At 35.2% G+C, this 16,655-nt stretch overlaps 1 protein-coding gene across 2 annotated transcripts; it reads right to left on the bottom strand.

Moving 5' to 3' along the window:
* Positions 1-2,563: 2,563 nt before the first annotated feature.
* bdl (borderless) lies at positions 2,564-16,655 on the bottom strand. 2 transcript variants are annotated; one of them, XM_014354635.3, is made up of 12 exons: positions 16,516-16,655; positions 15,696-15,838; positions 9,962-10,190; positions 7,390-7,553; positions 6,639-6,783; positions 5,569-5,843; positions 4,687-4,821; positions 4,057-4,316; positions 3,807-3,982; positions 3,682-3,726; positions 3,407-3,595; positions 2,564-3,297 (listed from the first exon to the last, which is right to left on the bottom strand). In XM_014354635.3, the coding sequence occupies exons 1-12, from the start codon at positions 16,574-16,576 to the stop codon at positions 3,071-3,073; spliced, it is 2,049 nt and encodes a 682-aa protein (XP_014210121.2). In that variant the 5' UTR covers positions 16,577-16,655; the 3' UTR covers positions 2,564-3,070. The 2 variants fall into 2 exon arrangements, with proteins under 2 accessions (XP_014210121.2, XP_014210122.2); XM_014354636.3 differs by having other exon boundaries at positions 7,390-7,526.

Below are 16,655 nucleotides of genomic sequence, written 5' to 3'. Positions count from 1 at the left end.
CGAAAGTGCTGTAGTTCTAAGCCATGCAGTTTTCCAATATTGGACTGAATGCTTTGTTGGGTGGTCTTTTCTTTCTACAATTTAGTACTTGTTGAAAACAGCAAATGGCAGTGATAATAAAAATTAAATTACAATGTTTAGTAATTCATAGACTTTTTAATTATTATTGGCCGAGATAGCGACTTTTCGTGATTTTCTTTAATTGTATGTTCAATAGAAAAATTTGTGGAAAAGTAATAACTCACAAAGCAAAATTCTTTCTTTGCTCACTTGTCCGGATAGTAATGATTCTACATAAGTCTCAAAAGTTAATACTTATTATTTGCATTGTTTTTTTCTGTAAAAGTAAGACATGATGACATTAATGATGATCCTACAGAGAAAATTTAATGGTTTACGCCGATCTTAGGGCTGGTGGAGTAAGTGATGCATACGTAATGTAAGATAATGAATACTCAGTTCGAAGAGTGTTTTAGATAATTATTCCAAAATAATGCTATAAATAAAAACTCATCCGAGTATAAAATTACATTATTAATTCATCATGACATATCTAATGAATAATTCAAACAAGTGATGAATTGAGAGTCCCGTAATATTTGGAGTTTGTTTATTTAATTATCACAAAAAATTACTAACTATAATATTGCAGTCTAAAAAATGCATCTTTATACAATGGAAAATAAAAAAGTTACTGTAAGTGTAATGTGAAAATTAAAATAATTCACACTACCGCTATTTCTAGCTCTAGTATCATAATTTAAGAAACACAATTCATGAGTATTAAAAAAAAAAAAATTTCACTGACCCGTTTTTAAAGATTTTTTACTAGTATTGAAAGAATAAGAATGATTATAATGATGCCATCTACCAGCAAATGTAAATATTGAAATGTTTTGGATTATTTATGTTTTGAAACAAATTATTGCGATTTTAGAGCAAGTAACGTTTTTAGTTTTAGTTGTACAAATAATTTCTTGGAAATAAAAAAAAAGAAAACAATTCCTTTATTTTTCATTTTTATTTACTTCTTCATTATTATTTTATTATTATTTTTATTTATTTGTTCATTCTTTTTTACTAATAACCAAAATTTTGGCATCATGAAGAATTTTACAAATCAGAAAATAAAGTTTGTAATTGTGATTTCGAAAATGAAAAACCTTGTTTTTACCGAAAAAATATATTGGATAAGAGACTGATAGAGACTTTGAGTACAATATGCTTCGTATAAAATTGAAACGGAGTTTATATTTAAAATAGTTTGGTGTGACAAAAAAGTTCGCTTTGAAACAATGATGACGATGAGCTCTATATTACTGGTTTTAAAATATGAAGTGATGCAAGAATAATAAAAAGTAAAAATGTTTTTTAGCTGTGACATATTACTGTACAGAAGGGTCTTAATAATAATTATAAGAGTAATTTATTTTTTAATAATTTACTTATTGATTTTATGGTTCACTAATGAAATCACTTTATTGTTTATATATTTATTATGTAATAGGTTTATAATTACTTTTATTCTTTTTCAGCATAAGTTGTGTTAAAATATTAGTTTCCAGTAACGAAATAAAATGGATATTGGCTTAAAACGAAAGTTTAATGTAGGTTTTAACATTTGATTGCCAAAAGCTAGTGATAAGAAGTCACGATACAATTTCTGACTATTGATAAAAATTAACGATTAGAAAATAAAGTTATTCAGTTTTAAGAAAAATTTTATGTAGTATGTATTTCAATTGCTGTTTGAAGAATGTAGGTGCAAATTTCTTCAGTGTACTTGTAATACTGAATTCATTTTGTAACTTCTTAAAGTCCAAAAAAGTATTAACTTGCTCATATTATTTCACTCAACGGTTATCATATTTTTTCATGTGATTAATAATTTTAAATTTCATCATTTACGGATTTTGTTGCTTATTTATTACTATACATTTATTTTACAACTTTTGTACCATTTTCATTTTTCAAACGTAGACGATACGAATACGATTTCTCATGTACACTGATGAGAAGCCTACGAAGAACAAGCTTACTTATTCCAGAAAAAAATGTCTATTTCGTCATTCGATTTTCAAGTACACTACTTACACTGATTCTAAGTTAATTATAGGATTATACCTTGTAGTTTGTTTCCAAGCAGTTCAACGTTTGAAGATTTGTTAATGTGCACGCAGGACAAGGTATCTAATAATTAGTATATTATTTTAAGTGTCATACAAGTTCTGGAAAAGATAACGAAATACCGCATTAATCAATAAATTATTCCTAAACGTCATACTTAAATGTATAATCAATTAGATAGTCAATGAAAATCAATTAATCACTGTATAAAAATGAAAATTTGCTTACTGAAGAAGTATTGTTGTATTTAAAAAACCAGTGGTAATTTGTTATATGAAGAAAAGCTTCGCTCATAGCAGTTTTATTTATTTACCTTTGCAATAATGCAATCTCTATAGCAAGTTAAAATACAAATGTAAGATAACAAGAAATAAATTCAACTCATAAAATTATTCATGTATATTATTTGGTGAACACAAATCAATAATGTACAAACTTCTTATGTTTTAATTTATATTGCAGCCTTATTTTCATACAAGATTTTTGAAATTGTGATTAAATTTTTTGGAGTAAGAACGTTTATAAATTTATTATTTAGAGTTGGTAAAAAACATGTATCTATGTACTGATTCTTATAAATTTCTAAAAGGCATCTTTAAATAAATCGACTTTTTATTGTACTTTTTAAAATTTATAATTTTTATATTTTTAAACATGTTGAAAACAAATTCTATTCTGGTTAATTTTTCATCAAACTTCTAAACATAAATTATTCGTCTTGCTTGACGTGTAAAAAGACATTATTCTTGGTTTAATACTATGAACTTACATATTGAAATACATTCAAACCACCAACCTCAAAAAATGCATACAAAGTATAGGATATGAATAAAAAAAATCTCATCTCATATTTTTTCGCCGCAATAATATGAGCACACAAAGTGTCGTGTACAATGAAAAAACTTAACATTCTATCATAATTTGTCGATCAACTGTTGAAACATCATTTTTCACCTGGTGGATTTTGACAAAAGCGTTTTTTTGCCCACCAAATAGCTCCGAGCGCTGCAGCTAAGAAGCCAAGGCCAGCAACTATGCCCATGGAAATTGCACGGTTTCTCCGGTACGCTGGAACTTCCAGGGTAAATCGATCGCTGACCATTATGTCATCATTCGTTGATGTTGCGATGACCTCGAAAGTGTAGTAATTTTCTTCTTCTAATGATTTCACTGTAACAACACATGATTTTTTTTTTTTATTTTTTTTTTTATTAAGTCGCGTAATTTTAAAAGCTCGTATTGATTCAAACAAACTATAAACTATTTTTTTCTCACTGACCTAAATAATAAGTATCAGTTGTTTCTGCTCTACCATACAAGTGCTCCGAAGGTCCTCTAAACCATCTTACGGTATAGAATTTCACCTGATCTTTCCCAGAAGTTGGGGGATCCCAAGTCACAAGGTAGCCTTCCACAGTGGGCTGAACTCGAATATTACGCGGTGGTCCCAATTCGCCATTAGCGTTATCTGTGCATCATGGATTTTCATATAGATGAAAACATCATATTAATTTATTGCAAATGGACGTTATCAACATAAGAAGTTTTCAATACCTAGAGAAATTTTAAACTCTGACGCAACATTAAGACTATCGGCTTCTAGAATTAAAAATTTCAATTAACAACCAAGTCAAGTCAAATCATATTTTTTTCTTTTTATAATATAAACATTCACTGACTGGGTTGCGTGTATACTCGAACAGTTTTGCTGAACATCCCATCGCCATGTTTGTCTTGGCTCAGCACCATAAACTCATATTCCTTCCCTGGCGTTAGATTACCAACTGTTGCTTCTGTGATTTTCCTCGACACTATTCTCATGGTCCTCCATTCTGACGTATCGGTGGGTCGGTACCTGATAATAAATAATTGGCTCTTTCTGTTTATCCTCACACTCTGATGCAACATGTTATGTGTGAACGAACGTACCATATTGAATATTCCATCTTTGGCCGAACGTATCCCGGTATCCATGTAAGGGTAACAGCGTTTTTGGTGCTATTGGCACTTAGATTGTAAGGAGCTCGAGGTGGAACGTTCAGGACCATTAATTCTGCATCTGCTACTACCGTGGCTGCTTCGTTGCTGGCTGCACATTGGTACATCCCTCTGTCTTGTTCTTGGATTCTTTCGATCGTCAAGTTACCACCTCTCATCAGCATTCTCTCGGGTGATAGAGGTGTTCCATCCTGAAATCAAAGTGTTCGAGTAAAGCGGATTAAAAACGCGTATAATAAATACATACCTAAGTATTTAAAATTCAAGCTTACATTTCTAAAAAAAAAAGTCAATATTTGAGTTTTTGATAGAGATAGTAGTGAGCTGTAGGTCTCATTTATGTGAAAACGCATGTGTAAAGTTGAAAAATGAAAATGACAAGCAAACATTATTTTACGAAGCCCATCATTTCGTAGTAAAACCGCTTCTAACGCAGTAATAGAATATTGAAAAAGTCAAGTATATTGAACATTTTTAACAGATTTTATGTAGAAGACGATAAATCACACATCCAAAAATTACATTGACAAGTACATTTTACATAAACTATTTTAAACTTACTTTGTACCATACTATAGTGGGTCGATGGTTAATATCACCGTCTCTAGCGTCACAAGGTATTTCCAGAGTATCACCAAGCTTGCGCATATACAAATGTTGAGGGGTTACTGTAAAAACTGGAGGTCGCTGAACTATCTGCAACGTAGTAATATAAGTAATAATGTAAGTTGGCTGTAAAATTATTTAACAGTTTTGTAGTTCATTAAATGTGTAAATGTATGAGTGCAATTAACAGTTTGTAGTCATACGAATATTTATGACATAATTACGAATTTTATAAAAGTATTTTTTTAATCATCCTAAAGCTTCGACATTGTTGTTGCGTCTTCAACTTACATTATTCATTACATAATATTAAATGACGTACAATACAGCACTTGAAAGATTATTGTACTGTACTTGAACGCACTCGGTCTTTGTGTCAAATACTATAATTGTGTTCTCATTCACGTCTGGTTCATTCAACGGAAGAATAAAGAGATGCGCCAAGAGTTGTTAAATAACCAGTTACCGAGGTGCGAGCGGACTAATAGATTATTACGGATTTTCTCTATTGTATCAACTGGGCATAATATTTGTATGCTTTGGTGAGAAAAATAATTGCAAATTGCCACTCTCCGAATTTAGGATTATAAACTTACTTTTTTTTTTTCTTTATGTTAACATAAAAATTTGTCTTTAGTAAAAATTAATAATTTTAAAAGAGTTTTGGTATGCCTTATCAATAGAGAAGAAAAAAGATGAAATATAGTAGTTAGTACCACTTTTATCATGGATAATTTTGAACAAATATTTATAGAAGCTTTGTGATGTTATAGAAATATATGATTGACAGCTAAACTTATAGTTATAATAATATTGACAAATAATAATGATACGAACTACTGTGATGGGAGGACTTGGTCCTTCGGTGCCAAGTACATTGTAAGGTGTGCAGGAGTAACTGCCAGCATGAGTTTCGTCGACTTTGCTGAAAAAGAGCGAACCATTTCTTCTGTAAAATACTCCCTGCACGTTGTAAGGATCAAAGAGAAATCCGTCCTTTTCCCATCTCAAGTTGGTCAATGGTGGATTGGCACGAAAATGGCAGTCCAGAAGAGCATGCTTTCCGTAAGGGAGATACACTTCTTTGGGTGCGAATATAACTTTTGCCTTGTCTGTGGAAGAGAAAAGACAAAAATAAATTTTTATTTCAAACATATAATTTTAAAGATATGCATAGCCCATTTAAGTTATTCAAGTAAAAAAAAAAAAAAAAAAAAAGAGTCACTCAACTTCGAAAAGAGAATAAATTATCAAAGAGTGAAAACATTGTTTTAGAAAATATAATTATTTTCTCTTTTCAGAAAAGAGTAATGCATCGAAAATTTACTTCCACGTGATGAAATGAAGCAAAATATTTTGAATTTGATTAAGGACACAAACTTAAATGTTAATAATGTTTGTATTAAAAAAGAATGCTCACAAGTAAACCATTTAACATAGTGTAGATGACAGAAAATGAATTTCACATCATAAATAATAATGTGTTTTTATTTTATTTTTAATTTATTTGTTTTTACTAAGGATACCATAGTTAACATACAATTAAGTATAATATGATTTCTAAAAATGAATTTTTGTGCGGTTTGAACAAAGGGTTACAAAAAAAATAATGTCTGCATTTACGGCCAAAAGTAAGTTGGTTAAGTAATAATAGTAATAATAACTAATAATAGTAGTAATAATAGTAATGATAATAATAATAAGAATAATAATAATAATAACAATAATAAATATGTTGAAAATACACAATAGAGACAAAAATATAATTTTAAATAAGACATGTTTTTGAGGTGTAGTGAGGATATTATATAATTGATATTCGTTTATGTTAATTTCTAGCTTATAATAACTACATATTATGGTATTATTTTATACAGAAAAACATTATAAAAGTATTGTATGCTTACATTGCACATTAAGATGGGCAGATCCGCTTTGTGTTTCACCATATTCATTAGTCACTGTACAGCTGTATTCGCCAAGATCACCCATCAATGTTGGGCTGATAATTAAAGATCCATCGGCACCTATGGTAACGCGTTCCATAAGATCCTAGAATTATGAGGAATTTATGATCCGTTTAGTATGGCAAAGAAATAAAATAAAGGCTATCGCCAAGTAGTGAGTGCCACTCCCATGAGTTGTATACGATTTTTTACTAATCCCGATGAAAAAGCATGCACCAATAAATTTTTAACGATGATGAAAAGCTTACAATATTGGATAGATGAAACAAGATGAAAATCATGAAAGAAAAAACTCAACATAAGAAGCTTTTTGTTGTCATATTTATTGTAATTAACCACTAAAATCTCACGGTAAATTAATCTACTCTGTGAACGGTATATCATTAGACGTTTTTATGTTTGGACTTTTGTGAAAACTCCATGTTCACTTACTATTAGATATTTTAATTTACCAAAAATTTTACCCAAAAATTAAAAAATCTATTCTCCGTCGAGTTGAATACTCTTAGGTTCTCTATCTGGGAAGATAAACGTAGATCTATACACTTATATCAAGACTGATGATTCTCAATGGATGTAAATAAACTATTTATTTACACATTCTCCTCCACAAAATGACAAAAAGTAAAAAAAAAAAAAAAAAAAAAAAAAAAGAACCAACCAGAAAAGTTATTCTGTAAGAAACGCGTACCTGTTGTTTTAGGATCTCACGCCCCTCGCGGTACCAGGCGATGGTGGACTTATTGCTCTTAGTGATGCAGTCAAAAGACACTGGATCGCCTTCCATGACGGTCTTGTTGATGGGCGGCACCGCCAGAAGCGTCTCGCCTGGAACATTGGTCGACGGCAGCACACCTGGGTTGAACGATTTAAACGAAATCTGATTGGTTAGCGGGGTTAGTAAAGCAGTGCACTGGCGTTTTTATTATGACTTCAGAAAAGTTTGCATCCCTTTGGATGGAGACACGATAGAACCAATTCGAAGAATACACCGTCACAGTCGTGTCTGAAATTCTGAATAATCAGTTTAAAAGGACGAAAATTTCGAAAAACATTTCGCCTATAGCATAGTTTCCAGATTCGTAGTCTAATTTTCTGTAGCTGTAGTCATTAGCAGCAGCTAAGTCTATTTTGTATTCGAAATTAACTTAAAGACACGCTTTTCTGTCATCCCAAAATATATCTACTTGAAAAAAAGCTGTAGCATTCGAAAAATTGGAGAAAAATCAAAAAGGTTTGGAACAAACTTTAATTTGAATTTTAATGGAGTCAAAAACGTAGTCGGTTAAAGTCATGGACAATTATATTCCATCGATGATCATAAGTTGACTTCGAGATGATTCGGAAATATCAGGGTTTTCATTTCCCGTAACTGTTGATCGATTTAATATATCTAATTTCATACTGGAACTCAGATATAAACAGCTTTATAAGCTTTTGATTGATTTGTACATCCACGTCTAAACTTTGTTCTGACCTACATTGCAACTAAAAAAGTATGGTATCATCATTTACATCATATCCTGTTTTTTAGCAGTATGACTGTTGGTTACATACTCGTATCTCTTTGCAAAATGGGGAAAAAGTACCTCTATTGGTATTCTATACAAACCAGACCTACATGAAGACTGCACCAATCTCTACAGAACGTAGAGTTTTATGTTTGAAAAATGTATTATGGAAGAAATATTTTTCGAAATTCCAGCTTCCTCGTCTAATCATTTCCTGATTTATCGGCACAACGCGTATGTCTTACATTTTGGATTATATACGAGCATTCGAGACTTAGCTAGTTAATTGCCATCAGTTAGATTAGGCGAATCAGTCAGCATCTTACTTTTACAGCTTCGCGGTATAAGCAATGAGTAGCGTGTTCAGCGATACGTCAATACGTAATAAGTATATGCCTTGATGCAATGTTGAGTTTGAAAAAAGCGCACCACAAAAGCCGCGCCAACGAGGAGTTATGATTATAATTACCCAGTAGGTGGTGGTAATAGGAGTACGTGATGTAGGTACATACATGAGCAATTCATAAGCTGACGCTTGCTGTTACGCATATCAACGTACTTCCTCTCTCTCTCTTTCTCGCGCGTGCTAACACTCGACGGGCTCTTTCAGTTAATCTCATTCACGCCGTGCGAGCAGCTATCTTTTCAATTTTTTTGGCGAACTCTTTTGTATCGTAATCTCTGTGTCTTCCTGACGCAACTTCTAGTTAATACATTTTATTATTTATTTATTTTTCTCGCCTTATACGAGGTGAAAAATTTTTGGACTAGTGATACAGTGATGCAGAAATCGATGTTTTTTAATTTTTTTTAAACCTGTTCCACACTTCCACCACTCTGAAAAATTACGAAAATTTTTTTTATACCTGTTAATAAAGGGTTTTATGTAAAATTAAAAAAAATTTTAAGGTCTTTAAAAATTTGAATTAGGCTCCAAACATTTAAAAAAAAAATTCTGTACATTTATTATTTAAAAGTAAAAAAATCGCTTGGAGCTCTTTTACTCCTCTTGTCCAGCTGGACCCTTTAGAATTATTATGCAGCTAGTATTTTTTCTTACGTGCAAATTTAGATAGCTGTTTTTCTGTAATTAAATATCCACATAGAACGTTTTTAAATGAAAAAATTCAAACACTATCTTCTACAATGCTAAAATTCAAGTATTATACGTTTCTCATGTCACTTTTTTGCTACCGAAAAGTAAAATTGAAAAGTAATATGAAAATGAAAAGAAATACAAAGGTGTTGTTACATTCGTAAAAGTAAATGTTATTTTTTTCCTTCGGAATATGCTGTCAAATCCATCTTAGAATCATAACTACAGATCTTTTTCCAGTTCAGCCGAAACTTTTTATGTTACCAAAAAAAGGATAATGTCCTACAACTAAGATCCACTTCCTAGTTTTACTAACACGTTTAACGAACATGTTCAACTTGATGTACATTTTTTACCATGGCTATCACGTTTCAAAACCCGTAGGTAATTTTATCTACCTGCACACTCTTTTTTTTTTTTAACATAAAAAACTTTCACCCACTTACACAAGTAAATTTCTTGTATCAAATTTATCCAGGCCTTATAACACGGAGTGTTAACCCAAACGCCAATAATATTAATAATTTTAGTATCAGTTAATAATGTCAGTAGTTATGAAAAGGCATAGCACATCATACTCATGGCTGTTACATTATTAATGAAAAAAAAAAAAAAAAAACCAGAAAGTCAGCCAACGCACGTATCATGACACTCACCGTCGATGGACAGTTGGAACCAGGTGCCATTATTCCTCGAGCTGGGCGTCCTGTTCGGAAATATGACCTTGCACTCGTACCAGCCCTGATCGCTTTCCCGGATATTGGTCAAATTGACGCTGCCCAAACCGTAGCCACGGGCCTGCGCGTCCTCAATCAGGTGCATACGACCCGAGTAGCCGTGGACCGCTGATACCGTGCCATCGTACCAAGAGAATATCGTCTCTCCCTGAAATTCGATGAACAAATTGGTGGGCAGTTACATCACCATGGGACCCATCGCCAAGTTGGACAGAGGGACTCTCAAGAAGAAGAAGACGCTCGTAATTGTCGCGAATCAAGGGGGACGTGTCGCCTTTTCCTCTTTCTCTCGCTCTCCTCGGCGCATCCGGCGGCGAAAAGCCGGCAGGAGGCTAGCTCGTGTGTAGCGGGCGGACGCGCGATATTGCCAATTGACGCGCTCTTTCTTTAGCTCGGGCTGATGTGTGAGGAATTGGACGCGCGCCATTGCTCTGCATTTGTTCTGTGCGGCTCCGGGGGAAGTGGCGCGAATGAGGGCTCTCGCGAGTCGATCAGAGAATTTAGGTGATGTTTTGCATAAAGTCGCGAACGAGGCACGGAGCCCACTCGGGCTGGCGTAAGGGGCAATTTCCATGTTATTATAGGGGTTCTTTTTTTTTATTTTCTCTTTAAATTAAGGCTTTTTCACTTTGACATTAGCTATAGTTTGGTTCATTATGAGAGGTCTTCTTGGGATTAAGTTTGTTTTTTGGCTGTACATGTATGTTATACTTAATGGATTTCTTAACTGAAAAGTCCATGTGATTTTCTTAATTTTTTATACGAGCATTCCGTAATGTAATTTATAACATTTTTTTCTAATTATTTTGAATCAAAACAGATGTCCAGGTAGTAATAAAAATGTGGCAAAGAAAATAATTGATTCTCAGTTTTATCAGTTATTTATTTCTACATATATGCGCTTTGAGAACCCTTTAACTAATTTGATACACAGAATAAAAAAAAAAAAAAAGGAGTAATTGAGACATGAGACTCGAGAGCCATTGGGTTGCAAGATTTTTTCTTATGCATTAGATGCACAAGAAATGAGTTAATTGGCAAGATAAATACAGGCTGAATCTCAGTTAATCTTTAGGAGATTATCTGGAGCCAAGAAAATGGTAGAAAGCTCGTTTTTTCCTATCAATTGTACCACAGCTTTCAATAATCAACAAACCTAATTCGAAAGGGTTAAAAGAATAATGAGTTATTTTTACATCTAGCGAATGGTAGCCCATCAAATCTAAAGGAACACCATCTTCATTCATTCTAGGTGTTAGAAATAAAAAAATTAAAAAAAATATTTCTAACGTATACGCAGATACCACCTCCTGTGTTTGACTCCCCCAAAAAAATCATACGTATCACTTTTCCATTCCACACAGCGAAACGCTCGATCATTAATTAGCGTGTTAGAAGTCATGCGGTTAGAAAATGCCGAGGGAAGATTAGGCAGTGAATTACTTGGCTAAAAGATCCCAGCCTCAGAGGGGATTTCATTTATCGCTGATAAAGTAGCTTGCAACCCGCTGTGACACTCTATTCCACGAAGCTGACGTTTGTATGCAGCTGCCCGTGAAATTCGCGCTCTTCGTTGAAGTCACGAGTAACAAGCTTCATTGCCAAGTGGACTGCACAGCGAGCCTTTCTTTACATACCATCGGGGAATCTCTTTTTCTCTCTATCCGAGAGAAAGGGGTTAAAGGGTAATACACACGCTGCACGGGTGGACAGAGCGAGACTGTTATTTTTAGCAAATAAGCAAATAATGCCTGATACTAAAGTATTTGACTCTGTTATCACAATGAGACAGACTTATAATTTACGTTCAGATGCCACAAAGGAATTTTTCCCAACTTTACCATCAATATTTTCCAACAAAAAAAAAAAAAAAAAAAAAAAAGTTGGATGCCTGTAGATTAAACAAACACAGAAGCGTATCGACGATTACCCGTGTCGTCAACAAGCTAACCTTCTCCAGCCATCGACGAAACATCGTAGTCGAGCGCGTATTGCCTAAACACGCGTCCACGCATCGCTAATTCGAGTAAAGAGGGCCGTTAATTACCAATAGCCTCGTTAGACGAGCTGCGCCCAACAGCGCTTGGGAGATGATGAAAAGGCACCGAGGCAAAAAAGCTCGAGCGCCGAGTGTGTGCGTGTGTGCCAGTTCAACGAAATCGGGGTTATTGACAACGGAAGCTGACCCACTCCTGCTGTCTCTATATCTCTGTTTCTCATTATGATCTCCGTGCTCTGATCCCGCCCATAGATTTACAAGTAAATGTTGACCCGGTCCAAACGAAATCTCCGGACTAGCTGACCCCTTTTGATCTCACGGATGGCTCTCCCTTTCGGAAAAAAAAAAAATCACACAAGTAGGTTCAAATTGATTTGACTGTCCAAATAAGCAGTAGGTCCCAACCACGATACAACCGAAAGACCCTCTCTGCTTGGCTGTTTGTGCCCTGCACGTTTACACACGTGTGTATTTATATAACTTTGCAATCGTCGCTAAATGTACCAATGTGCGCGCGGACCGAAGCGTCGGTAGTACAGCAGCCTTGCATCCCGTACTCCAATTACTTGCTCAGTCTGCATGTGTATTATGTACAAACACGTGCGAGAGCGAGCGAGAGAGGGGCCCCGTAGTGGCGTATTACCTGCTGCTTTGCATGCAAAGCATCAGGCACCAATCAGCCCCCGGCTTGCCTTCGGTTTCCGCTCATCTTTCTCTCGCTCTAGCTTTCAACTGTGGGGCCTTCTCCCACTTGTTGTCCGATGGCCGCGTGACCCGATGCCAAGGACGAACGAGGGATGGGACGCGCAACGGACACTGATGATGGTTGTTTTTTTGTTTTTTTGTTTTTTTCGGCTTTCAACAGGTTGTTTTTCAATGGTTGTAATTGATAAACGATCAAGGAAATACGAGTTGATCGTCGTTACGACCGGGAGGGGCAAAGGTGGCAGGTATAAGTTGGGATGTTTCGGGGCATCCATAGCTGTTTTGAAAACTACGTGGAGTTGAAATCGTGAAGTAGGATCGGTAGTTTCGATTGTTTCGAATGAATGGTGACATGGAACGTGATTATTTTGCTTGGAATGGGTTTGACTTCGATAGATCGATTTGTTATTGATAAAATGGTTTGGAAAATGAGGTCACATGATAGTGCATTATGTGTAATTTTGAATTTCCCGTATAAGTTCTACTGACGTGTTATTTATAACAAGCCAATGTGGAACTGGAAGCGATTCTCGCACGAATATCTCGAGTGTAATCGAAACGACGAGCTAAGATCCAAAGTCGTCACGCTCTACGCTAGGATATTACTTCTCGCGTGGAAGTAGTACGCGTTATGAAATCCAAACCCTCGTGGTACAGAAGACGAATAGTTCAACATAAATAAAGAGGGAAATAGAATTTTTTTACTTGGAGTTGCGATATTTTCTAATACTTTACATGTTATGATGCTCCATAAAATTCCACGTGGTACATTGTCTGCGACTTTTTTGTTTGATCGCATCGAATGTAATGAACTACTTATAGAAAGCTGAGACCACGTCATGGAAGTTTTACAGTACAGATAAAAAGAAATGATCTAAATAGACATTTTTTGTAAATCGCTCATATACCTTAGGGAATGAAAAAATTACTAATATCTCAATCACGAAAATTAAAAGTAACTAAATATTATTGACCATATTTTAATATAAATTACATACAGGAATAACAAACTAAAAGTTAAATCAAGAGTATATGTTTAAAGAGAACGTATACAGATTGTAGCTTATAAGTATGTTTACACCAAATAAGAAAAGTTTTTAAGTCTTGGACTACGATAAATTTCAGGCATCCATCGACTGTTGTCTTTGTTACTTAATTTTTGTAAAAAGGATCTAATTCCGTGAAATGTGTAATGGAAAACTAGTGCTTAATACTTTCATTATTTGCTTGCATTACAATTCGAAAATTGGGGGATTAAGATATCACAAGTTATCATTTCAACGATAGGTTTGCAAGAAAATTTTTAAAAACTGAATTCCCTTCCAAATTGCAGGTTGTTTTTAAAAAAAATATGATCATTTTCACGCATCACGAGGCCCACACGTACGTAAATCAAAATGAATTGTCATGTTTTGTCAATTCCTCATTCGATTACGCTCGACCAGAGAACGTGCATTCGAGATACTAATGGATTCACAACTAGAGTGCTTTGGGGCTCGGGCTCCCAAACAGGATGACGAATTAAATCATAAATGCTTTTTTTGAAGATAATGGCCAGTTCAAACTGGCATTAAGTTGTTGCGGGACTTGATGCTCGTTTCAAAGCCAAGGCTCGAGAGCGACCCGTACTCACGTAGCTTCCTATTGTTTTTTTTTCTTCTTTTTCTCTTCATCAATCAAGATAGGATTTTCTTTTTTTTTTGATGAATCACCACCACGATCTACTGTCAAATGATCAAATAAAAATTATCAATTACAGGTGAAAATTACAAAAAAACCATCTCATGCATTCCACACCAAGTATCAGACAACCTGATTCTCACAGATGCCCTCGCATCATACCCGTCCGAGACATTGAAACAGGCTAAAGTTAATTCTCGTTGAAATCATTCCAGAGCCATACAGATCGGTAAAACGAAAACACGCAGCATCCGACTCCGCAGCCTTCGTCACGCGAGCCAACGTGCTCTAGGATTGTCAGCAAAAGGGTTGGTCCTATATCTCACGAGCACGCGCTTGCCCGGCCAATCTAGCCCTCGCACGCTCTTCCGGAGAAGCTCGTCTGTGGCCCATGCGTGCTCGTAATGCGCCTTAATCGGCCAATCAGCCGGCCGGGCGCACGAGTTATCGGCCTCGCTCGAAATATTTACCACCACCTAGACGAGCAGTTCCGGGTCGTTTTAGCGGGCTGATCCCTCCGAAAGACGATCGATCGGCCAAGGACTTGTAGACCAAAGGTGGAGCTTTGTACTGATTTTTTTATGGCCATTGAATCGTTTGTATCAGTTTGTGTATTGCCAAACAGGTTGACGTGGAAGATACATCGTTCTTCCGTTGTAAAACTACGGTTTGGTAATTTTTCCCTTTTTTCCATTTAGTTTTCAGTGGTCATTAAACAGGTAAAATCGCAAAATCTTATTCCTAGAGAATCGACTTTGTAATGTTTGCCGATCTCGTGGTACACGTGTGAAGTAGATCTATGCGCGAGTTGCATAACCGATTTTTTTTTCACGAGCTCGAAAAGGACGCCGAGGGATCCAATGGAGCGGCGCGTGGTAAATAAACCAACGAGGTGCGTTATTTTCCTGAAAACTTTGGTACCACATGTACACCGGCGTGCGGTCGACGCTTGCAAAATAAAGCGCGCTGTCGCGGCGAGGTCGTGTTTCGAGGTTTTAATAAGATCGGCATCATGTTACCCTCGAAATTTTCGATTGCTCAACGAGTCGTGATACACAAAAACCATATCGATTTATGGTGTACGATTCGCGAAAAATCGGTAGTGCAATAACACGTGATGAAAAGGGGAAAGCTTTATAGTCCGGTGGCAATTGGAAGTCGCGAGACATTAGATGTCGTTTTGCCTCCATCGACCATAATCGATGCGTTTATCGCTTGGATCTGACTTTGGCTGAAAATCTGTCGATGCGTGTACTTGGTTCAACTTACATCACGATTCCAGTGGAGTATGTAGGGTATCGGTATGTCGTGCGGAAAGTCAAGATCGCAATCGAAGATGACGTTCTCGCCGACGGCTGCGGTCAGGTAACTTGGCTCCTTTTCCTCCTCCAGAAGAAGACCAAGGCCCACAACTGTAAATGTGGGTGCATTAATGCATGATTGATTTGTACATTTCGTTTTATTTTTATTCAACTCGTGATTGCTTCCTTATCGAGACCGGCTATTGAATAAGTGAATTTTGTAGTCGATACGAAAGATTCGTAGTGGGTCATGAAAAAGTATTTTATTTGGTGATTTCTGTATTGAAGCAATTATTTGGTTAATGGTCAATTATACTTTTCAAAATTCAAACATACATTTTTGATTTTTATAAAATTTTCATACGTAATTGAGGTCTTGAATGTGAAAGTGTCGTGTAAGCTGAAAACCGCAAAGAAATACTATTTTTGTCCTGGAGTAATAAGCAATGGTATATATTTGTTGCGAAATAGACATGCAGCATTAATGTTTGCAAGCTGAAATTTTTTTTTCGATTTTTAACTCAGAATTTGGAGTCTAGACCTTGTTTTTATTAATAAAATTAATGTATCATTTCTAGATCCTCAATAGCTCTCATTTGGATTATTTTCTTTTATACGAAAATCACGAGAAGTCTTTTATTATATTTACCAATAAAAAGGTTTAAGCCATAATCAATTAATCTATCCACGAGAGCTTGTCATCATGAATTTTTTTCTCAAATGCCATAAAAAACGATCGAGTCGTCCAAAAACAAAAAAACAAAACAAAAAAAAATTCTTTTGCTCACCTCTGTGGAACAGCAATACCAAAACGAACAACCTGCTCGTCCTCACGATGCTCGTGAACATGATCACCCAAAGTGTAGTTTCTTCAGCATATATCACCAGGGCAGAAACGATTTATACCCGACTAATACTACCTTACAAT

The sequence above is a fragment of the Copidosoma floridanum genome, unplaced genomic scaffold, assembly GCF_036245765.1.
Source record: "Copidosoma floridanum isolate Cflo_tuat_1 unplaced genomic scaffold, Cflo_Japanese_pri ptg000001l, whole genome shotgun sequence".
Taxonomy (NCBI): Eukaryota; Metazoa; Arthropoda; class Insecta; order Hymenoptera; family Encyrtidae; genus Copidosoma; species Copidosoma floridanum.
The sequence above is the reverse complement of the archived record's forward strand: the minus strand, read 5'-3'. Positions and strand labels throughout refer to the sequence as shown.